Here is a 24,160-nt window from a genome sequence, read left to right as displayed (position 1 = left end):
ATCTGTTAACTATGAATTTGAGCTATTTTTTAATATTTTATTATTATTTCTCTTGCTTTTATATTGCTTCCCTATTTTAAAAAATGAAGAAAAATTTGAGCATAAATAATTTCATTAAAATTATCGATAAATTCTCTCCAAAGGACAAGTGGGCCAAAGGCTGTCCAAATGTTACGTACTTTGGAGCGGATTGTCCCTTCGTTTCCCGCGACTCTCTCTGATTCTTCTCCTCACTGAACCCTCCGCCGGAAACCGACTGCAACATCCGAGCGAGCTACAATGTCGTCTGGATTCAGCAATGGCATTAGGGTTTTCAGAGGATGCAGGGCTCTCTTACTCCGTCGAAATCTTCTGCTACCGTCCCCCCCACCGCTGTCAAATCGAAGACGATCTCGAAGTCGAACGCTGAGCCGAAGGAGAAGACTCCTCCGAGGTCCGATGTTGCGGCTGCAGCCGCACCCAAGCCGAAATTTCAAAGGGAGATGACTCGACCGACGGGGTTACTGAAAGTCTTCCAGGTTTCTCCAGCGTTGGGCAATTTCTTGGGTGTATCGGAGGCTTCTCGCACCGACGCCGTCAAGCAGATCTGGTCCTATATCAAGCTCCATAACCTTCAGGTTTCTATCTTATTTCCAGTGCTATCTCTGTATTTGATCGCGTAGATTGTTGAGTAGGCTAGAACCGTTGTGGTTTCTAGGGAAATGGTGTTGTCCGCGATATTTGATGAATCCTTTGGTCGATCTATTAATTCTGAAGTCCATAAGAAGAGAAATCTGATTTCAAGTAACGAAACTAGTCTCCGCTGCTTCCTTTTTACTTCTCCCCATGCTGCAAGTAAATTTAGGAACTCGTTTACCTTGATGAAAAATGGGTTTCTGGCTTGTCTCCGTTTAAGAGTTTGTAGCAATTTCTTCGAGTTTAGGAAGATTATAACTCACGAACTAGCAATTTTTAGGGGTATTAGAAAAATTGCAACAGCCCAGGCCCTCTTTGGGCGTTCCATCAAGGTTTCCATCAACGTGAGAGGTTCACACTCTTGAGGAATCAAGGGATGTGAGATCTCACAATCCACCCCATTGGGGGCAGTGTCCTCGTGGGTACAATGCGCAGTGCACTGCCCAGTGCTTGGCGCTGATACCACACACCCTTCAGAAATCAAGGGATGTGAGATCTCACCAACCACCTCCCTTGAGAGCGAGCATCCTCGTTGGCACACCGCTCAATGCTTGGCTCTGTTACCACACACCCTTAAGAAATCAAGGGATGTGAGATCTCACAATTCACCTCCCTTGGGAGCGAGCGTCCTAGCTGGCACACCGCCCGGTGCTTGGCTCTGGTACCACACACCTTTAAGAAATCAAGGGATGTGAGATCTCACAATCCACCTCTCTGGGGAGCCAGCGTCCTGGCTAGCACACTGCCCAGTGCTTGGTTTTGGTACCACTTGTAACAGCTCAAGTCCACCACCACTAGCGGAGATATTATCCTCTGTGGGTGTTTACTTATCTTCCCCTGAAAGTTTTAAAACGGGTGTGTTAGCTAGAGGTTTCCACATGTCATAAGGAATGTTTTGTTGCTCTATCTAACCTACGTGTTATCTCACAAAAATAGTAGCACGAATAGGCTAAAATAGACCCTATGAAGCTGGTCTGAATGAAATCTTCTGTTATTCTCTCCTACTCTTTGGGGTGAATAATCAAAATCCAAGAGATCTCTTGGAGCTTTAGAATTGAGAATATTTCAGTGTTTAGACTTGGAATATCTACATGATAGACTCTTGACAATATTACATGAAGCGTTTATACGTCTATATAAATTCTTATAGAGCTATCAACAAATTCCTGAAAAATCGAAGCCAGCCCATGGCCATGGTCATAGATAGCTGATAAATCCAAAGCTACCAAACCTTGACAATCCCCTCTTTTTTCTACAAGAATACTTGGCTCTTAAAAGGTTGAAACACTTGATAAAGGGATTATATAGTATTACTTCATAAATTGTTGAAATTGATATTTACTTTCAGAAATATTTGATATTGATCTCTATGATGTGTTCGTGGGCACGAGAGTTAAGCTCGAATATGCTATTCTTTTGGATTGGAGTCCTTTCATGTAGCTAGTTATGAATGTTCTTTGTATGCCTTTTCATATTCTGTGAGATCTCACATCAGTTGTAGAGGGAACACAACCTTTCTTATAAAGGTGTAGAAACCTCTCTCTAGTATACGCGTCTTGAAATTGTGAGGCTAACGGTGGGCTTGAACGGTTACAAATGGTATCAAAGCTAGACACTGGGCGGTGTACCAACGAGGACACTGGCCCCAAGGGAGGTGGATTGTGAGATCCCACATCGGTTAGAGAGGGGAACAAAGCATTCCTTATAACGATGTAGACACCTCTTTCTAGTAGACGCATTATAAAAGCATAACCGTGATGATATCATACAAGTTTCTTCCATTTGAAATATTGTAGGTTAGGGTTGTCTGCATTGCATTTTTAGTTGATGATTAGTGGGTTTCTATGAGCCAAGCTATATGGCATAATGAGATATTTCACTGTCTTTGCCTGCAGAATCCTACCAACAAAAGAGAGATTTACTGTGACGATAAACTTAAAGCCATATTTGAAGGAAGGGAAAAGGTTGGTTTCTTGGAGATTGGCAAATTGCTCACTCGCCATTTTGTGAAGAACTGATCGCCAAATTCCCAAGCTTTCTGGTTGTTGGGCTCTTCTTTGGCTCACGTGTTTTTAGGCAAACTTGCTCAACTTCTTGTAGATGGTGCATTTTTAGGCTTACTTCAGTGTGTTGTCTGGTAAGTTTTCTTGTAAAAATGATAGGCACCTAACTTAATGGCTTCCATCTTCTTCACCCTCCATGGCCATTGGTTCATGGAAGGCAGGGGTGGTTCCACTAGTTACTAGATTTAGTGATTTCAGTAGTTGTAGATATTTTATCTAATTGACTCGCCTTTTAGAACCAGCTACTAGACCTGATATGTGGAAATTACTACAAGGAGAGTAAGATTCGGATTACCTTGTTGATCGAATATCTCAAGACAAGAACATTGTTTGAGATTCGAATCACTCCACAAGCAAGATCGATCATGTCTGGCTTGAATGATTCTTGTTGATCGAATATCTAAGGCAAGAACATTGTTTGAGATTCGAATCACTACACAAACAAGATTGATCATGTCGAGCTTAAATGATTCTACATGCAACCTAAACTACATAGAATTGCAAAGAAACTTAGTCATTGGCTAAAGAGAGCACAAATGCTCTTTTTACTATATTTTATAAGTCTCCTTACAAGTACAACATACAAGACTTTCTATAGTCTAAGAAAGGAAACCATTAGAGACATTCCAAGAGTGGTAACATTCATACTTTATGGCCACAATTAGCTATCAGGTAAGACTAAGAAAGGAAACCATTAGAGACTAGCTATCAGGTAAGACTAAGAAAGGAAACCATTAGAGACATTCCAAGAGTGGTAACATTCATACTTTATGGCCACAATTAGCTATCAGGTAAATGTAACTTAAAGTAAATAAAAAATCTTAAAATACACTCCCTCTAAATTGTAACCCACCCAAAATTTATAACAATCAAACTTTATTCTTGTTTAATGTGACATAAATTGAAATATCTTTCGATAATTTTGACAACTTTCTCTTCACATCTTCATTGAAGTATATCCTCCACCCGTATTTGCCTTTAAATTTAAGAATTATTTATTATTATTATTTTGGATTTTAGTTTTAATTTTAAATTTTTATGAATATTTTATAAGGATACAAATTTATTAGAATTTTGAATAAATTGGACCTATAATGGGTATAGCAGTGACCATAATTTTCATTTCAGGTCATTTAACATAATTTTAGGATAATTTTAAAATATTATAAAAGGGCCAAAACTAAATATTTTTTTAAATAAATGGCAAATTTGAGATTTTTATTTTGCAATTTTACCATTGTTTTAAATTAAATACGAAATGGAAAAGAAAAAGGGAAAATAAAAGAAGGTGATAGAGAGAATAACCCAATTCGAAGAGGCGGCAGCGCCATTCTTGAGAGCCCAACGGACGCGGCAAAATGGCTTCGTCTCTTTGCTTCCAGTTACACACTTGCTCCCAGCTCCGTTGCATTGCTGCTGCGAAGGCGGCAGCGGTAGCGGCGCCGTCGAGCGTCGCAACAGCGAACCGAACCTTATCTCTGTTACTAAAACGACCATTTCTTCAATCCTTCTGTTTACCATCGGGATCTTCCGCCGAGCTTTGCGAGCGGCAACAACTCCGGAGTCCGGAACTCGTGGCGTTGGAATATGCGGACCTTAATCTCTCTCACAAGATCTTCGAGGTTCGTTTTCTGTTCATGAATTTTTTCCCTAATTTCTGACATCGTTGGCGAGTAATTGAAAATTGAATGTGGTGACTAGAATTGATGTGCATTTGACTTGGTTTTGGGAATTGCAGGATTCAGGTCACGTCAGAATCAGGCAGCATGTTAATCCACTTAGCTCTTCTTTCTCTGTATGTAATTTGAGTTTTGAAAGTGGATTTGGTTTCTCTCTGATGAGAAATTTTAGGAGCTGTGGCTTTGAAATTTTAGCTTAGTGTTGCTTAATTGAAGGAAAAGCTCTATCCCTTTTACCTTTCAGGTCCCTACACCAGCCCCTAACTGGGATGAAGTCTTCAAGGACCCCACGTTGCCCCTCATGGTCGATATAGGAAGTGGTGAGTGAGTCGATGCATTCCCTGTTATGTACCTCTTACATATCTGCTTTCTTCATAATAGCTACTTTCTTAGTACATACTTTGCTTTCACGAGATAATATTTGATTCTGTATAGCATATTCCTAAAATCGTTTTTAACTTGCTTTTGATTTCTAAGTCAATCCTCAGTCGTTGAAAATCAGTTTTGATGACATGAAAATTGTAACAGCCCAATCCCACCCCCACCGATAGTAGATACTGTCCTCTTTGGGCTTTCCCTTTCGGGCTTCCCCTCAAGGCTTTTAAAACGCGTATGTTAATGAGAGGTTTCCACACCCTTATAGCCCAATCCCACCGATAGCCGATATTGTCCTCTTTGGGCTTTCCCTTTCGGGCTTCCCCTCAAGGTTTTTAAAACGCGTCTAGTAATGAGAAGTTTCCACACCCTTATAAAAAATGTTTCGTTCTCCTCCCCAACCGATGTGGGACCTCACAATCCACCCCTCTTCGGGGCCCAGCGTCCTTGCTGGCACACCACCTTGTGTCCACCCCCCTTCGGGGCCCAACATCCTTGCTGGCACACCACCTTGTGTCCACCCCCTTCGAGGCTCAGTCTCCTCGTTGGAATCGCCTAATGTTTGGCTCTGATACCATTTGTAACAGCCTAAGTCCACCGCTAGTAGATATTATCCTCTTTGAGCTTTTTCCCTTTCGGGCTTTCCCTCAATATTCTTAAAATGCGTATGCTAGGGAGAGGTTTCCACGCCCTTATAAAGAATAATTCATTCTCCTCCCCAACCGACGTGGGATCTTACAAAAATAATGTTTAAAAGTGTATTATTTGATTTTGAATGGTTAAACTCATGTTTAGGAGTGTTTTAACCATCACTGATATTGCTTATATTATAGTTAGAATCTTACCCATAATCCTCCTGCTTTGGCCAAATAGAGGATAGCCATGAACAAGTGTTTGATGCTACTGCTTGATTTTGAAAACAAGTTCAAAACATAATTTAGAGATCCTACCATTTCCTCAATCTGTTTGGTGATGTTCATTGAACCAGCATGAAGAAGGAAATATTATCCTAAAGCATCATATTGATTACTGCATTCAACGATCATCTTTACCGTGCACTGTAAATCAAAATTTAACTCGATATGCGTAATAAAACAGCTCTAATCATGTAATCAATACGTTACATGTCGAGCAAAATGCTCCAAGAAAATAGCAGCAACGAGCTCGCTAGTAAACATTAAGTTTAATACAATGTAGTCGCCTAAGTTGCTCTGGAGAATTTACACAGGAAAGAATTCTGTTGGTAATGATATTAAGGTTTCAAATGCTAGTTGCCTATAGTATCGTATTGTATTCACATGCAAGAAAATAATCTATCAGATTAAGACATGCATGCTGTAATTGTTGGTTGTGAGTCCCACATTGGCTAATTTAGGGAATGATCATGGGTTTATAAGTAAAGGAATACATCTCCATTGGTACGAGGCGTTTTGGGAAGCCCAAAGCAAAGCCATGAGAGATTATGCTCAAAGTAGACAATATCATACCATTGTTGGGAGTGTGATTCCTAACAATAATGATTTACGTAACATCTTACATGCATTTTTAAGAATTCATGAGACTATTTAATGCCTTTGATTTCCCATCAAGAATCTAACAGAACAAGTATTCCTATTCCCAGGTAGTGGCAGATTTCTCTTGTGGCTTGCAAAAAAACATCTTGATTCAAGAAATTTCTTGGGTCTCGAAATACGACAGAAAGTATGGGACCGAAAATTTTCACTTTTGATGCACCCTTTGTTGGTCTGAACTATTTTATCCTCGTTCTATCGAGGCATTATATCGTGCTTTGATTCCTTACGTGCTCTTGCAGTTGGTCAAGCGTGCCGATGTCTGGGTCAAAGAGTTGGGATTTAACAATGTGTAAGGACCTTAACTTCATAGCAGGTAGTGAAAAACAAGATCACCTTTTTGCTATTGGTACATTAGTAATGAACTTCTTCTTGAACTTGAATGCAGACATTTCATGTTTGCAAATGCTACAATTTCTTTTAAACAGATCATATCTTCATATCCTGGACCCCTGATGCTGGTTTCCATATTGGTCAGTGCAACCCCCCTTCCCCGAACGATTCAACCCGAACTTTCCCATTGAATATCAACGAAGATAGAACTCACTCGTGCTTAATCTTGTCACAGTGCCCAGATCCCCATTTCAAGAAACGACATCATAAGCGACGGGTTTTGCAGAAGCCATTAGTAGATTCTATAATAGACAGTTTAATGCCAGGAGGGCAGGTATATGATCTGCCAATCCATGACATTCAATGGTCTTTTTTGCCTGTTCTGATGAGTCTGATGCTGGAAATTTTGTTGTATATGATTCAACAGGTGTTCATACAATCCGACGTGCTCGAAGTGGCAGTGGACATGAGACTTTGGTTCGACTCTGTTCCCGATGTTTTGAAACACGTCGACGTGCTCGACCAGAGTCTTTTGTGTGATAAAGATGGATGGTTATTGAAGAATCCAATGGGAATAAGGACTGAAAGAGAAATTCACGCTGAATCCGAAGGTGCAAACATTTATAGAAGAATGTATCAGAAGTATGTTTGCATTTGAGTCATCATTCACTGTTTTTTTTTTTCTTTTCTAGAAATATATTTATTGCATATTTATATATTTTTTTTTAAAATATAACTTTTTATTATTTTCCATATTTATATTCGTGGGTCCCACCTGCCTCTATTAATCCACTTCGTTTCCCACCTGATGGCAACAAAAATCCGTGGTCAAAATCAAATTATTATTTATTTATTTTTCTTTTTTTGAAAAAAATGACAAAATCAAAATATGGAGCCCTGACGACCACAAAATTTGATTTTTCTTTTTCTTCTAGAAGTTTCCCTGAATTTGCAATTATTAAATATACTTTCGTTACTTAACATTTAAGGTTAAATAATTAAATTTCCGTCGGTCAATTAATTTAGTTATTATTATTATTATTATTATTTGGTTTAAAAAATTAAGTCTATAAATTGTTGTGTATTTTAATTGAAAATATATATTTTTTAAATTTAAATCAATATTAAAAATGACGAGAAATTAAACAACTAAATTTAAGTTTCTTGAAGATTTTTAAATATATATGAACATTTTAGCATTACGAGACAACTATTTGATCTTGTCACATTTTGTTGTGCGAAAAGATTTTAATTATCAAAAAATTTGGATTCATGCTCGTTCTCTGTTCGAACTCTCAATCTAGTTGTGCTGCACTTACTCGTCCTCGAATAAGTCAGTCGACTAAGACTTGGGTCACCATTGACATGGGTAATGAATGCTCAAGCCTCTAATCCCACTCTTGGACAACAATTTAAAAAAATAGAGTTAAAAGAAGGTTTTAGAAGACTGGATGATTATCATAAGAAATAACCAACATATCATAAGATTCCCTTTCTGGAAAATCCGCACTTTTCCAAACCCAGAAAACCCTTGCGGCAAATACTTTTATGTATACCTCTTCCGGTTGATCTATACCATACTCGATTCTCGTAAAGTGATACACACTAACTAACAGTCTGCCTGGTGCTACATCATAAGCACATTGGGAACGTAGATAATGTAACAACGACACCTTACATAGAAAATGGTTAGACATATATAACGAATAATAAAGAAAAGTGACCTATTATTATATTCTTATTTGATGGATATTAATATTCACACCTATCTTTCAACCACTCCTTGTTTAAAAGCAATGAAATATGGATAGGAAGAACCTAGAGAAAAGTTGGTGCGAAATTATCACGATTTGAAAAGTTGGTGCGAAATTGAAGTATTTGATCTTCATCTTATTCATTCAACTATGTCGGTATTATATATTTCTAAAGATAATGAAATTAAATTCAAAAGCAAATCACGTACTGAGTTCGGACGCGTCGATGCTACGCCAACGCGGTTGATACTCTTCGATCGTACAATCAAAAAGGCGGAGAGATTGGCTACAAATTAATCTCTTTATTTGTAGGTTTCTGTTTCTCCTAATCGCCATTTTCACGGAGCACACCAAATTTTCTCTTCTTCGTACGCAATCTCTCTCGCTCTCTCTATTAATTTTCTTCTTGCTCTTTGATTTATTCCGTAGTTTTTTGTGGTTTTGCTTCGATCGAAATCCTGCGTTTTGTCGATTTGTTGCGAGGAGGATTTTTCTGTCTCTGAATCTGCGTTTGATTCCGGAATTTGGTTGTTATCTTCATCACTCATCGTATGTTCAATTTGATGCCTATTCATTTATCTTGATTGTGATCATGTTCTCCTGAATTTCACTCTGATGATTTTCTTCTTCTTTCTGTTCGTTTTTCGCTCTCTCCGGAATTTTTTGGACTGCGTTCGGAAAATCGATTGAATGTGTGGTTAAAGATCATTTCATGTTCGAGTTTGTCGGTGTTCTTCAGGTCCTCTTGCTTTTTATCGCTTATCCTCACGATAGATAACAACATTAGAAAAGAGTTGTTGATCCATTCTGTTGCGAACTTTTAATGAATGAATATGATTTTGCTAGATAACAGGTTGAAGCAACGGGTGGAGTTATCAATTCCTTTGTTTGATTGTTCTTGGTGTAGATATGTAATTTTAGGTTCGAACTAATCTTATTCGATCCAATGTAATTTTAGTCAGTCTTGAATTTTGTTTGGTATCAACAGAATCAAATGGAGTCTTCGCATATCAATTCCTTTGTTTGATTGTTCTTGAATTTTGCTTTAGTTTTTCATTCGTATTCATTCTTTCAGTGATATTTATGGCCTTAAAATTTATGTTTTCCTCAATCGTCTAAAGATTAACAATCTTTTGTTGTTTCCATTGTCGATTCATAGTTTGGTTTCTTACTCTTGGAAACTTGAAGAAAAATGGGAGGCGGGAAGGAAGAGGAAAGTAAAGACAAAGGCCTGTTTTCAAGTATGGCGTCGTTTGCTGCAGGGCAGCACTATTCTCATCCTCATGGATATCCACCACCACCACCGTACGCAGGAGCTGGATATCCCCCTCCGGGAGGGTACCCTCCGGCTGCGTATCCACCTCCTGGCGGATATCCTCCGGCTGCGTATCCACCTCCTGGCGGATATCCTTCGGCTGCGTATCCACCTCCTGGCGGATATCCACCGGCTGGCTATCCTCCTCACGGTGCATACCCTCCCGCTGGCTATCCTGCCCCCCATCATTACCCTGGTATTATCTCATTCTACCGTTTGTGTTGATGACTTTGGTAATTAAAATTCTCTTTTAGTTGATTTAATATGAATTTCAATGCTATATGAGGTGTTTGAACTATAATTCAGGATTAAAAATGTACTTGAATTGAAACTTTATACATTAAAAATTCTCCCTAATTCGGATCCTTTAAATTTTTAGAATTTAAATTTTTTTTTTTTTTTTTTTTTTTTTTTTTTTTTTTNTTGCATATGAAGTTAGGGGGTTGTTGGTTATCGTCATGATTTTTCGTTACAGACCACGGAGGCCATGGACTCGGATTCGGATCCTTTAAAGTTTTAGTATTTTAAACTTTTTTTTGCATATGAAGTTAGGGGGTTGTTGGTTATCGTCATGATTTTTCGTTACAGGCCAAGTGGACTCTTGGCCTCGGATTCGGATCCTTCAAAATTTTTAGAATTTAAAACTTTTTTTTTTTGCATACGAGGGTCATGATTTTTCGTTACAGACCATGGACTCGGATTTGGATCCTTTAAATTTTTAGAATTTTAAATTTTTTTTTGCATATGAAGCTAGGGGGTTGTTGGTTATCGTCATGATTTTTCGTTACAGGCCACGGAGGCCATGGACTCGGATTCGGACATGGATCCGGTATGGGGGGGTTGTTGGCTGGTGGTGCAGCTGCTGCAGCCGCCGCGTACGGCGCTCATCATCTTGCTCATGCACGCCCATTTGGGTTTGGTCACGGAAAATTCAAACATGGGAAATTTGGCAAGCGTTGGAAGCATGGAGGAGGCAAGTTCAAGAAATGGAAGTGATGAAATTGCTAGAAGCTTATATGTGAGTTCTTAGTCCAAAACCTTTAAAAAAAATAATAATAAATATTGTATTTTAATGTTTGAGTGTTTATTTCATTACATTGGCTTCTTTTTGTAAAGATTTCAACAATTTTATTATTATATATAATTTTATCTTTATTTCCATGTTGATAGATGTGATAATTTGTGATTGTAAAACATTTAAACTAATTCAAAATTAATTTAATGTTTAATTTTAGATAATATTAAACGCAATTTGAAAATTCAAAATAATAAACTAAAGTAATTCCCAATCTCTATTTTAATTTAAGAGCATATGACGGTTCCATTTGAAGAGACCTTTCCAATTTGATCCCCACTTGAATGATTCGGCGTCTGGATTACAAATAAACAAGCAATCTTCAAGAAATGATGTTCCATGGGCACTGTCAATTCTCCTTCATTGGAATGTCCCAGGAGGGTAAACTTCACCTTCCTCGATTGGTTCACGACAGAAGAACGAGAATTTTGTGCATGTCAATAGCTTACTCGACTGCGTACACAAGCCTCGACCGCTGTAGGATCTGTTTAGAGCAACTCAACTCAGTCTAATTAGTCTTAGATAGATTGCCCGAGGACGTAAACTCGAATTTGCTTCATGGAACAAATTTTGAAAACTTAAAGAATTGTCAATGAAATATAAAACACCATTGATATCACGAGCTAATAGAAACGAACCTGTGGAACGCTTGCAGTGCCACATCTAATAACCCATTGATCCAGAGCTCGACGACGCAACGACGACAATTGATCTACTAATCTCGAGGCAGCATTGGTCATGAATGTTTTCTTTCCCACTTACCTTCGCGTCTGCCACCATCCCTTTCCCTTCGTTCTATAACTTGCCTCGACTTGCTGCCTCTTGATCCATGTCTTTGAGAAGATCCGGGCGGACCCGAATGTCCATCAAATATCGAAACTAATTCTGGATCACCAACACTTCCAGTGTCACCTGAATCCTTGCTTCCATCTATATTTTCATCGTAACTGCTACCACATTCATCTGGACGCTCACGAGATTGTAGGATTGTAGGCAACTGTCCCGAGTATTGTCTCGCCCCCGAAAGTACAATGGTTGGTACTCCGGTCATTGATGAATTGGTGGTAGTAGAAGTTTCAGTCTGTAAGCCACCGGCACTTGTTCTGGCATTCCCTTCATTGCTTGGTCTGCCATTGTCTCTTTCACGATATCTGTCCCGAGGTCGACTGCCAGGAAAAAGGTTCACCAATACCCTTTTATTCATTCACCCTTTCATGAATTCATGATATGTTCCATCACATTTCAACCTACCTACTATGGGAAGAGGAAGAGAATTCACGTCTTGATGATCGAGGTCCAGACTCGGCCTGCTCCAGTTCACGCTGAAGTTCCCTCTGTAAGCAGATGTACAGTCACCAGAAATTATTACCTTATAATTTTATAACGACGACGAAAATAACCGATGCAAGGAAAAAAGGCTATTTGTTTGAAGCAAGTTTCAATGAATACGAGGAACACGAACAGAGGAACCCGACAATGAAATTGAGAAGATAATACCATGTATTACTTATTAGAATATCAAAGAAGCTTAAGAAAGCACCCAAGAAGCTGTTTATATATCATATATTAGCAAGAACCAAACCATACCTGCATTTGTCTCTCCTTCTCCATATCAAGATTATAACGCAGCTCCCGGGTTTTTGCCCGCTCAAGCTCAAGCAAGCGCTGTCTTTCGATTTCCTTTTCCATTTCAACCGTTCTCTCCCTAAAGTAGCCAACTGTTAGATGGAGAACCCTAAAAAACTTCTTGATTGTTATAAACTGAATTACATGATGCAAGATTCAGCAACTTATCAAACCTGTCAAGTTCTTGCAAAAGTTCAGCCTCATGCAATGCAGCATCTTCTAGATATTTGTGCCGTGCTTGTCTCATAAGATGTCTTTTCTGTCGACGAGCTGCTACTTCTACCTGGAGTTTGGATTTTTCTCTGAAACACGAAAGCCAAAGGGTTCGAATTCCAGTTAACGTTATAAGCATATGAAGAAAGTAATGATAATAGGAAGATTTCTAAATTTATTGCATACATGGAGCGAATGGAGTTTTTTATCTGCTGAAGACGTGAATCGGCTACCGCAGAGGCTGAAAAGTTTCATTTTCAAACGATCATGTGCAGAAAATTAAGAACATAACAATGGCGATAACTTGAAAACCGATATAAGAAAACCCGAAAGCCAATATGACATACAAGTGATTCTCGGAAAATTGTTAAAATCATTGGATGAATCAGGTTGTTTAAGCTCCTTTTGAGCGAGGTCGAGTTCCAGTTCAGCCTCCTCTAGTTCCTAGACATAGTCAAACAAAGTAACTTCAAGAATGAGCTCTCTGCAGTAACTTTAACAAGAAGACAACACAATAACCAATCTTACCATTGTTTCTTGATCTTTCTTTTGAGAGAATGCATCGAAATATGACTGAGCAGAAGTCATATTCGAAAGGACCTGACGAGCAATTCAGCACAAGTAAGAACGAAGTGGGAGAAAGCAAGAAATTACAGCTAGTAAGCAACAAATATCTTTTGCAAATTTAATAGAAGGTGACTCAGAGATAGATAAACGAAACGAGCTCTAAAACGTTGAACTTTTGTGCTTCTGACCTGCAGTATCGACTCCCGAATGCTTAGAAAATCTTCATTGAATTGCTTCGGGGAGCTCGAAGAGAGCACATCTTTCAGAACCTTCCACATGAGAAGGAAGAAAACCAACAAAAAAAAATGTTATAACTTGCAAAAACACACTATTCACGATTCACCTCTCTTTAAAAATGTTGTATTCTATATAAGCAGAGGAATGCCGAAGCATTCGAGTGCTCCAAAGGGCAGAAGACAGCATGTTATATCTAAAGGGAACGTTTAACTTTATCGTCGTTCTACCTCTTTGGCTTCATCCCCTTCATTTCTCAATCGACATAAGACTTGACAGGCTTTCCTCTCCAAATCTCCAAGTCTGCCATCTAAAAGATGAAATAAAACATTTATAACATTTGAATAAAGTATTATACGAAATGAAAGAAATAATGAAGGTTAGTACCAGTCTTTGATGACCCCAAAGCCTCAATATTACTCCAAACACTTTCAGGAATCAAAAAGACGTCTTCGACCGGGGAATGGAGGCAAGCGGAAGAAATTAGTGCTAATGAAAGCTGTAGTAATGGGCCCTCAGATGCTGGATGCAAAACCTTTGTGCCATGAATGCAGTCGGCGGATGCTAGCAAGGATTGTAATTCCTGTCGACTAACATACGGGACAAAGGCTATAAGAAGTGCCATCGCACGAGTTTTCAAATATAATGATGAGTCAGATGCTGCTAAAGAAGCCACTTGATCCCATGTATGTGAAACCAGATGAGAGAGTGTAGACTCAGAAATAGATTCCCCCGAGCCAGTTGAAACGAAACTACTACAAATTTTGGAACATTGTTGTGCAGCAATGCCATCAAAGGCATCTATGCCAACCAAATTACCCAACTGCTGAAGAGCTATGTATCGTTGCTCGGGTTCAGGATGTCCCAGCATTGTGCAGAATAGATCGACCAGAGCAACTTCATCTCCATTGCCGGTGGAGATGCCTCTCCTGAGTAATGCTGACAACCATTTCTGGGTTTGCAGGCGCCAAGTGAGGCTTGGTGCGTTGCAAGAAACACTCTTGAGTGCAGAACAAATAGTGGAAACAATGTTTTCCAAGTTTAAACTACGAGGCAAATCGAGCAGACAATCAATAACCACAGAAGCAGCTTCCCAGCAACTTTCTTCTTCGAGCATTATGGCGGTTTCAGCCAATCTCTTAAGACCGCCTCTTAAGTAGACGAGGAATTGACTGCTCGTCTTAGATAGTGTAGCATGTTCACCCTCTTCCTTTTCATCACTGCAAGCATTCTGGGCTATGGAAGATAGGCACTGCGAGTAAACCAAACACTCGGCCATCGTCACAGTCAAACTTTTAGCCAGTTGATGATGAAGATTCCAACAGTGCTCAATAGTGGGAAAAAGCTTGGAAATAAGGGCCTCTAGATCTTTACGAAATTCTCCTATTTCCTCAACAGATAATTCAGTATTGTTGCCCTCACTCTTTCTTTCCAAGTTCTCGGAATTTCTATTAGATAGCGGGTTCTCGTAAATATCACAGAGAAACCCTGGCTGTGACTTTGACCTCTCCTCAACAAGTACACTAGAGCTTGTATCCTCAAGGTCGGGTAAAGATATCGGAATAGCACCGAATGCTTTTAGTTTCTGAAGTAGCAAGCTTCTACAACTTCCCATTACTTCTTGGAATGAACACAGGTAATTGTGGAAACATGAAGTGGGTTGTGATGAGGTAAAATCAACCCAAGTAATTAAGGATTGCAATATTTCCCTCTTGCGTTGAAAAGAGAAATCGGGAAAGAAGGAAGCCAATACAAAGATAGACAAAGCTTTGTTATAAACTTTTCGAAGGGAATCGTCTATCTCGTTCTCCTTGATGTCGTTGAAAAGTTCATTGAAGCACAAAGACTCGAAATTTGTAGAACCATCATCCAATACTTGTTCATCCTTCGATATCTTCTGTAAAGAATATGAAATAAGTGGCTTTAACAAAAGCACAACAGATTTGAGAAATGGCACATCACAGTACTCGGCTCCACAAAGGGAAACTAGCACTTGCACAAGTCGAGGGATCTCGGGAATCATCGGTTCCATATGTTCACTTACAATGGCTTCGAGAATATGAAGCACAATGCACTTTGCATTCTTTGAAACATAACCCTTCATGAAATGAGAGCTGGAATGGGAAGTTAAATCACTGTGGAAAAATGGCCAGGAACAGAGGTCAGAAAACCAGCATAGTATATCAGGCAGGACATTAGGGGAAAGTGATTTCAGTTGCAATCCAACAGCCTCTAATATGACTTCTCCAAAAGCTATAAAGTGATTTCTCATATTAGGAAAGAATTTGCTAAGATCAGGGTAGATAACATGAAATGATGGACCGCCATGCTGTTCAACTGCTCCGAGTTCCTTACTCTCCGAAGGAACATTTCTGCACTCTGTTTCTTCAATCGTAACTTCATCGTGCTTTTTATAAATATTGTCTACTACCGAAAGCTCATCAGAAAAAATATGCAACAAACTTGTTAACTGTGATAAATCTGATGCAAGAAAAAGACGGTCCATTGTATACTGTTTTGCATTACGGGATACCGCCATCCAACCGAGGAAACGAGCCAAAGGAAATTGGCTAATTGAAAATTCAGAAATTCTTTGCATCCAAGCAGAAGCTGGAATCAGATTCCCAGAGCAAAAACTGTTATTGGCACTTGACGTGAAGTCCGTTCGATAATTACCTCCGCTACCTGCATGTACCAATTTCTGAAGAAGTATCCAGTGTCGCTGCGTGCCGTGAATTGTTCCAGGTTCCAACTGTGAGTTTCCATCTTTGATTTGATAATACAGAGATGTTAGCAATCCATTTAGAAACTCTGCTGAACTTAAAATGATATCGATAACATCTTCAGGACGACAATGTAGTTTAGTGGCCGAACGCAACAAAAATAGAAGACTTTGCATAAGGATTTCGTGCATTGAATTAGGCTTTCTCTGTAAAAGTCGAATGACAAAAGTCCACAACAGAGCTTGATTTTGTCGTACTAAGGTCACAGCATCGACGGATTGCACGTCATTGGAAGACAACATGATCATTTTTTCATCTAATCCTTCACCATTATACGGACAAGACTCCGAATCAGACAAATTCAGATGATATTTTCTATCCAATTCAGCAGCTTCCAGCAAAATTTGAAGAACAACCTTGTCTCTCTTTCTTTCAAGGTGAGCTATTGTCTCCAGATCAGCTTTACTCTTGCCAGCAAGTTTGGTCAGCTCAGAAGTTGGGCTACTTTTAGACACTGTGGCCTCATTACTTTTCATACCTTTCATGTGATTTGGATTGTATTTGCAAGACATCATAAAATATGGGTTGACATAGCACTCTGCTGCCAAGAGTAATGCATCTATGGATGCATCATGACCCTCAGAAGTTAGCTCGTTTTGAGAACTTAGATCCAGGGCTAAGCGGCGAAATTCAGAAGCCTTCACTTCACTGTCACGATAGTTTACAAGTTGAAAATAATCTGCTTCCAAGTTGAAATACTCAATATTAATTCCAAAATCCAATACCAGTTCTCCGCGAAACCGATCAGGATTGGTCCCTTGAACCACTTCTTTAGGCTCTATGTTCACATTTCCATGGCTAGAGATTAAGCTACCTTCATTCAAACGACTAGAATGATTATCCAGAGATTCACACCGCAATTCTGGAGCGACAAAAAAAGGTATAGCATCTTCGTAGACATCAGATTTTCCAGGCGTGTCGTGATCATCTATCTTCCCATCACAGTCGTTTACGGCATTTAATTTTGAAGCAGAAAAATCTGGGTTGAGAGGTTTGGAAGCAGAGGACTTCCGAAGGTCGACTTCAGGAGGCAACTGCAAGTGAGGATGCAAAACTGAAAGAAGCACGCTGCATAAAAAAATTGAGTCGTATTAAATTCCATAAATCGGAAAGCTTGGAAGTTAACTGAAAATATTGGATAAACATTGTTGAATATTCAAGAACATCTAAACTACTTTCTTCATCATTTTCTAAAAATATGAACTCCCCCTTCAAATTAAATTGAAAAATATAACGTTTAGATCTTTTTAAAAAGAATTATTTATTTATCACTTTACCTTCGAATTTTACTTTCAGCTCATTCACTCTAATGTTTTTTTCTTTTTTCTTTTTTAATCCTTTTCTACAATACAACAACATAAGCACAAAGCGAGCATTTATTACCTAGGAGCAACTGAGCCACGCCTCCATTCGAATTCTATTGAAGGAAGAACGGATGGCTTTTGTACGGCCGAGCAGATGACATTGAGAGCAATCAGACAACTGTTTTCCAGCTTTTGGGGAAAAACAGGAGAAAGATCTCCAAAAGCTATCGGAGTCTTCGACCCACTAATGGCAGGATCGAGAAAAGGCTCTAGCATCTCCACGAGAAAGAGAATCTTATGTTTTACTTCCTAAAAGAAGCATAAAAAAATTCTTTAGAAACCCTATCGACCGTCAACAAAGATGATCACAGCTCAAATAAGCCAATTCTCAATGTGTAAGTGAAGCATAGATTATAACTTCAACACCATAAGAGAATTTCGAGATAGTGACAAAAAGCTTTAGTCTATTTCTATTTGGATGGAAGGCTTAGGGTAGGTTACTGCCAAACTTCATACCTTATAGCTTCCTAGTATGTCGTCGAAATAACCAGATAAAGCCAGCAGAATATATTTTAAGGCAGCACGAGCCTGATCAAGGGACTGTCGTGCATTCTGAAACATGAAATTTTGAACATAATATGTTATAATGCATGATTATGTACGCAATAAAATACAACATTAGCTTCATTAAGATAGCTAACAACCGACCAATTAACTCCTAAAAATATGTTTATTGTTGAACAAAATAAATATGACAGATGAAGTTCACCTGGATGACACCCAAAAGATCTTCTAGAAGCTCAATAACCAGATCAACCTATATCAAAATCAACCCAGTGGTAGAAAAGTTACAAGAACAAAACAACAAGTGCATAGGAAAGAAAAGGCAGGCACGACGCTCGAAATGAAACTGAGAGATTTTGCCTTCAGCACAAACCTACCTTCGCAATAACACGAGGCATCCAGGGCGCTAGTACAGATGAACATAAGTCGATCAGAACACATCCAGCCTTAGCCTGTTAAAAAATATTAATGCTGATCAATTTTGACAACAATAGTCAGCATCACCTTTTCGACATTATCTTAGTTAGTGAAAAATCAATGAGTAACTTTGCTGCTGTAAGTGAAGGGGTCGTTCCAGATAAGATTGCTAATCTTGCAATTTTATAGAAACATACGATATTATCGCTAATTGAACGAAGTTTAATCAAGTAATAGAATAAAATGTGGGCAACAAACATGTGATTGAGAAAATGATGATAGATAGCCAGCACAAGCATGTAGAAGCGGATGGTATAATGGAGATGACAATGTTGCCACAATCTGCAACCAAATAGGCCAAAATGTAAGAATAAGAAAATATACGTATCGAAAAGGAAAATGCAAATATATGTTACAATCAAAGAGAAGGTGGGTCGTTTTTAAATTCGAAATAAACCTGAGAGAGAGCCTGTTGCACCACCGACCCCTTCCATAAAGAAAAGATGTCATTGACCACATCAAAGGGACTGCTCAAAGGCGGTCGAAGAACTAGAAAACGAAAAAAAATGAAATACACAGAAATTAAGAAGTATCTAAGAAAAGCACTTGGGATATGAACTGTGTTACATAAAACACCTCAATTTTTCTTTCTTTCTTTCTTTTTTTTTAATGTGTAAATAATATTTTTGTTTCGACCTGGAAGCAATGCTTGTACAAGAGGTAAAGCTAGCCACAACTCAACAGCCCTCTCTGCCAGTTTACTGCAAATAGTGGGCTGTGAACATTACACACAAAATGCAAGTTCATTAGTCAAATAAAATAAAAATATAGAAACTGTATAGAAATATGATAAAAGATTTCGAAATTCAAATTAGTGCAAGCCAACCTGAGAGGCACAAGCGAAAAGAATATGCAAAATGCCTTCTTCCACTGCACCAACATCCAAAATGCTAAGATAGCTCAAATCCCATTGATCATCAGGCACTTCAAAATCTTCTCCAAACAATTTAGAGTAATCAGCGATGGAGACAGGGTCGGATAATCCAGGTTTTGTAAACTCATCGGAAACAGCAGCTTCATCAGCCAATGGTGAAGCTTCTTGCACTGCAATGGGTTCGACAACCTTCAACAGTATTCTAGAAGCCTGATAAAGCAAAGAAAATAAACATTAGCATTCAAAAGTCGAGGGTTAACAGTGAAAACATACCAAACTGGGAATAACTTACCACTCTGCATATAGCACCGAATGTAGAATCTTTGTAAGCCATTCTCAAAAGCATGAAGATTGCATCTGGGCGAAATACTACACAGCTCGATGTAGATGGGACCACAGGTAATATGCTACGAGACTTCCGTGGCTACATTACAGCAGAAAGATGTTCTACGTAACTAACCATCTTCTTTAGAACAATTTTTACTTGTGGCATTATAATTACATAATATCCCAAGGTATAGAAACTACTTAACATGATTAAGAGGGCAAACTAAAAGATTGAAGTATAGAAGAGGGGAAAGGGAAAAAGAAAGAAGAAAAAAACCTCAAAATTCGAAGAAACGGTCAATGGTGAAGACATCTGATAATTCTTAGAAACTTCAGTTTCAGTTCCATTTCCAGTAGACTTTGATGCTGCTCTGCAGCATAAAACGTATCAGCAGAATATCAAGAGTAGTTATTTAAATTCAAAGGAAACTTGGTGAATTTTCTCCCAATGAACCAAGAAACAGAAACGATGCATCAACCGTGATCTTTAAAGTGAAATGCTCCGTACAAAATGATACAAAAGATGAGAGATAACAAGCAAGATAGACTAACCTCTCGTTCACGAGATGTAGTATTGGATAGAATGGACCAGCAAGCATTGCAAGGAAACGTAAGTTAAGATCAGGAGCATCTGAAAATCCCACAAGGTCTGTCTGCATAATGATCAACTTAGATACTCCTCTATGGATCGAAAAAAATTGATATTCACAATGACGGAGACTATATGGAGAGATGCGCGTGAAACAGATAGAAAAGGTATAAAACCCACAGATTCGTTTCTAATTTAAACATATTACCTCAAGTTGTGGAAGAAATGGAGATAACCTGACTGTCATATCTTGAAGCAACTACAAAGCAAACAGGAAGATCATGAATAGATGAGGTGCAAAATGAAGCAACTAAGAAATTATGGAGATGTCAGTACCTGAAGATGCATATCATCACCATCTTGTCTGTGTGATACAATATGTGGCAACAAGTGATTCACAACGGGTTGGAACTCTGGCTCCAAACCAGCCACTGGAACACCAATCATCTGCAATCCATAAAATTGAGAAAACTATTATCATTATTATTACGCAATCCATGTTAACTTAAGCATAGCTCAATTTATTAATGCACTGTATCATGGACCAAAAATTCAAAGATTCAAGTCCCCACCCATTTGTACTAAAAAATCATCATTCATCGCAAATTTCATAAGTAAGAGTGGAAAAATATAATAATAATAGGTGTTTCTATTTGACCAATTGTAACTAATTAATCGAACAACTAAACAGAAATATGTGAAATATTCCACGAAACTAGTTGACCAACCAATTCAACTAGCAAAAATAGCGACTCAAACAGCAAACCACGAGATTAATCCCGAGCCTCAAATTCCCTCTACCAAAACCTCACTTCTCATTCAGTAGCAAGACTACTTCCACCTAAGCAAACGAGAACCCCCAGCTTTACGAGAACCTCTCAAATAGTGGTACAAGAGAGCTTTCATTAATAACAATGTGGGAAATAGAGTTCTCATACTTCACCTGAACAAAAAACACAGCTATTGGATTTCCACGCAAACAAGATATTTTTACATAGCGACATGGAGTGTAGTTCATAGGGTAGATCATGTCTCGTCGAGGCGCTTCACAACGTGAACGAACTTTCACAAATGTCTCTGGCTGGAAACAAATACAAATCATTGCAAGAATAAAATCAAGGCTCTATCTATTATCCAAGACATGCATACTAAAACTTCCAAACTACACGTCATTCAAGAAAAATCGTAAGATTTTTGTTTTGTTCTCCCACCAAAACAAATATGACAATTCAGATGGGTTGGTCGAAAAACCTTTGATGTACAACTCGTAAATGCCAGTTATATGTGCAACGTGAGAATCATTCAGAACAGATATTTCTCATTCGACAAACAAATTGAAAAGTTTGTCGAAAATGAATTCACGCTAAACAAGAAGACCAACTCTATGAAGTACATAATAAATCCTTGGAAGAATTTAACAAGTGCTAGTTCATGTAAAAAACAAGATCATATACAAAAATTGGGACAATTTTACTTATTCAAGAAAATGCAATGCATAAGCTGTAAAAATCAAAATCTAAAGAGAGAAAGAAAACCTTGTATCGTAAACCAGCTGCGATTTCCCATTCGAGGACAGATTTATTGTAGATGCGAATATGTGATAGTAAACATGGTTCCTGATTAACAAAATTATACAAAATAAGCAAAATGAACAGAGAAATGATAAATAAGGTAACATATAAAATTTCAATAAGATACAGAGTTTATAGATAAAGCACAAAATAATACATTCAAGAAAGCTATCCAGTCTAGGTTAATTAAAAAGTAATAATAATAAACAAACAAACGTCATGCTTAAAAAAAATTAGGGCACACTAACAACAGACCCTATTGAGAACATAAAAACAGTTCTTATCAGAAAATGAAGTGACATTAACACAAAGAACTTCTGGATTCTGCTAAAAGCATTAATGCTAGACTTGCCTCTTTTGAGAAGCTCTCCAGAATTAAGTGGCAGTAAACAAGGTTTTGGTGAAGAAAATGCTTTTATGATGATTGGGGGAGGAATTGTAGTTCTACAATTAAACTGGCTTTGAATATCATACTAATTAAGTGGCAGCAAACATTTAAACTAAAAAAATGTTTCGAGATTCCTGTGTGTTAATATCACAAAATTGTTCGTTTTACAGCAAGAACGAAGCTGAATAGTTCATTGAATTACTCGAATGTCGATACAATATTACTGTCAATTAAACGAGAGAGAGAGAGAGAGAGAGAGGGATTGCATACATCTAACTCGAGGAGAATCCACTCCTTGGTGTTGGTAGCGGTGGACCAATGAGTTCGAAGATCGGAATCAAGAACATTAGCGGCCTTCTGAGACGGCGATTCTCGGGAAACTCCTTTCACTTTGTAGTCCAGCGGCTTCACTCGTGGCTCCAATTCAATCTCCATTTTTGCTCTGTGAGCTGCTTCTCTCTCTCTCTCTCTCTCTCTCTCTCTACGACTGCATATGATGCGGATGAAATCGAAAAAAGCGGGAGAAATACAAGAGAGAGAATTTTGCAGCTAAACAACCCGGGAATTGAAGAACACGAAGAAGAAGAAGATGAAAGAAAAAAAGTAGCTAATAAAAACAACTAAAGTGAGAAAAGTTTTTAGTTGAAACTTGGAACTGAAACTGGTTCTCCTTCTTCGTACATCTGATTAAATTGTTTTTCTGAACTTTAATCGAATTTTATGTCCCCAAACGGCGTCGTTTTCGACTTCCTAGTAGATGGGCTCAGACCCACTTTTAAGGGTCCGCTTAGAGGCAAAGATACAAAAATAAGCGTATAAGATTTGAGAATGATAATACGAAACTCCCAGGCCTAAAATGACTGAATTTTCAAAATTACGATTTTAGGCAGTGGATAATTGGTTATCACAATCAAAATTGAAAACCCCTAAATCTAGTTTACGAGGACAAAAATGGAAGAAATTTTTTTACAAGGATAAAAATGGAAGAACAGTAAACACACGCGCTATTTTCATTAAAAAATCATTGGCATATATATTTATAATATATTGAACAAAATTGTGAAATTTGAGTGTTTTTTTTTTTTTAATTATATACGAATGGAGAGTATTATTTGTTTATAAACCTATGATCATTCTTTAAATTAATTGATGTGGGACTTTCATCATCCAACATGTTCGAGGGATCAAATCCCTGTACTTTTGTATTTAATTTTTTTTTATAATTTTGAGATAAAAATATATATTTGGGAGAATTAAAGGATGGGAATTTTTTTAACGAACATTAGTATTTTTTTAATCAAATTGTTAAATTAAAATTCAAAAAATAATAAAATTAAATATGAGATTAGTATAGGGTACTTTGCCAGGTAAAAAAATAAAATATATCGTTCTTTTTCTTGTTTTTGTTACTGTTTTACTAAAATATAAATAATATAAAATAACATTTGCTATATATATAGTTTTTTAAATTAAAGAAAAATCATACCCAAGTAAGCCCAGCTCAAAGACCTGTACCCAAGTTTGCCCAGCTTAAAGGCCCGTTTCAAACCCCAGCTCAAAGGCCTGTACTCAACTAAGCCCAGCTTAAAGGCCCGTTTCAAAGCCCAGCTCAAAGGCCTGTACTCAACTAAGCCCATTTTAAAGGCCCTTTTCAAAGCCCAGCTTAAAGACCTGTTTCAGTTCACGTGCTCGCACCCGCTATGGTCTCTTCACATTTTCACGTTGAAGTGTTTGAGAAAATGTCTGACTGGAACAGTATTTCGTGTAATAGTTAAAATCATAATAGAATTTATCTACGTAAAT

General features: G+C 38.0%; 4 protein-coding genes across 8 annotated transcripts; 3 read left to right on the top strand and 1 right to left on the bottom strand.

Annotated features, from left to right (window-relative positions):
- Nucleotides 1-138: 138 nt before the first annotated feature.
- Nucleotides 139-3,046, top strand: LOC111790462 (upstream activation factor subunit spp27-like). The gene is made up of 2 exons (XM_023671363.1): nucleotides 139-617; nucleotides 2,571-3,046. The coding sequence occupies exons 1-2, from the start codon at nucleotides 321-323 to the stop codon at nucleotides 2,691-2,693; spliced, it is 420 nt and encodes a 139-aa protein (XP_023527131.1). The 5' UTR covers nucleotides 139-320; the 3' UTR covers nucleotides 2,694-3,046.
- A 963-nt stretch (nucleotides 3,047-4,009) lies between these two features.
- Nucleotides 4,010-7,426, top strand: LOC111790461 (tRNA (guanine-N(7)-)-methyltransferase-like). Its single transcript, XM_023671362.1, has 8 exons — nucleotides 4,010-4,360; nucleotides 4,477-4,533; nucleotides 4,662-4,737; nucleotides 6,414-6,493; nucleotides 6,606-6,655; nucleotides 6,752-6,836; nucleotides 6,932-7,030; nucleotides 7,124-7,426. Exons 1-8 carry the CDS (start codon nucleotides 4,097-4,099, stop codon nucleotides 7,352-7,354), a joined length of 942 nt encoding a protein of 313 aa, XP_023527130.1. The 5' UTR covers nucleotides 4,010-4,096; the 3' UTR covers nucleotides 7,355-7,426.
- Nucleotides 7,427-8,638: 1,212 nt separating this feature from the next.
- On the top strand, nucleotides 8,639-10,927 carry LOC111790460 (glycine-rich protein A3-like). 2 transcript variants are annotated; one of them, XM_023671359.1, is made up of 3 exons: nucleotides 8,639-8,818; nucleotides 9,610-9,961; nucleotides 10,556-10,927. In XM_023671359.1, the coding sequence occupies exons 2-3, from the start codon at nucleotides 9,643-9,645 to the stop codon at nucleotides 10,759-10,761; spliced, it is 525 nt and encodes a 174-aa protein (XP_023527127.1). In that variant the 5' UTR covers nucleotides 8,639-8,818; nucleotides 9,610-9,642; the 3' UTR covers nucleotides 10,762-10,927. The 2 variants fall into 2 exon arrangements, with proteins under 2 accessions (XP_023527127.1, XP_023527129.1); XM_023671361.1 differs by lacking the exon at nucleotides 8,639-8,818 and adding an exon at nucleotides 8,827-8,977.
- A 100-nt stretch (nucleotides 10,928-11,027) lies between these two features.
- LOC111790459 lies at nucleotides 11,028-23,026 on the bottom strand. 4 transcript variants are annotated; one of them, XM_023671356.1, is made up of 27 exons: nucleotides 22,628-23,026; nucleotides 21,934-22,014; nucleotides 21,342-21,479; nucleotides 20,735-20,845; nucleotides 20,607-20,657; nucleotides 20,362-20,462; nucleotides 20,087-20,180; nucleotides 19,775-19,906; nucleotides 19,435-19,692; nucleotides 19,245-19,323; nucleotides 19,006-19,097; nucleotides 18,807-18,890; nucleotides 18,509-18,583; nucleotides 18,337-18,384; nucleotides 18,084-18,179; nucleotides 17,647-17,876; nucleotides 13,868-17,331; nucleotides 13,711-13,790; nucleotides 13,435-13,515; nucleotides 13,208-13,279; nucleotides 13,027-13,123; nucleotides 12,866-12,920; nucleotides 12,640-12,768; nucleotides 12,428-12,545; nucleotides 12,092-12,174; nucleotides 11,479-12,006; nucleotides 11,028-11,394 (listed from the first exon to the last, which is right to left on the bottom strand). In XM_023671356.1, exons 1-26 carry the CDS (start codon nucleotides 22,790-22,792, stop codon nucleotides 11,577-11,579), a joined length of 6,444 nt encoding a protein of 2,147 aa, XP_023527124.1. In that variant the 5' UTR covers nucleotides 22,793-23,026; the 3' UTR covers nucleotides 11,028-11,394; nucleotides 11,479-11,576. The 4 variants fall into 4 exon arrangements, with proteins under 4 accessions (XP_023527124.1, XP_023527123.1, XP_023527125.1 ...); XM_023671355.1 differs by having other exon boundaries at nucleotides 11,028-11,324; XM_023671357.1 differs by lacking the exons at nucleotides 20,735-20,845; nucleotides 21,342-21,479; nucleotides 21,934-22,014; nucleotides 22,628-23,026 and having other exon boundaries at nucleotides 11,028-11,324; nucleotides 20,362-20,458; nucleotides 20,607-20,645.
- Nucleotides 23,027-24,160: the final 1,134 nt, after the last annotated feature.

Source organism: Cucurbita pepo, chromosome LG03 (genome assembly GCF_002806865.2).
Source record: "Cucurbita pepo subsp. pepo cultivar mu-cu-16 chromosome LG03, ASM280686v2, whole genome shotgun sequence".
Classification (NCBI taxonomy): Eukaryota; Viridiplantae; Streptophyta; class Magnoliopsida; order Cucurbitales; family Cucurbitaceae; genus Cucurbita; species Cucurbita pepo.
This window is presented reverse-complemented; position numbering and strand designations above follow the sequence as displayed.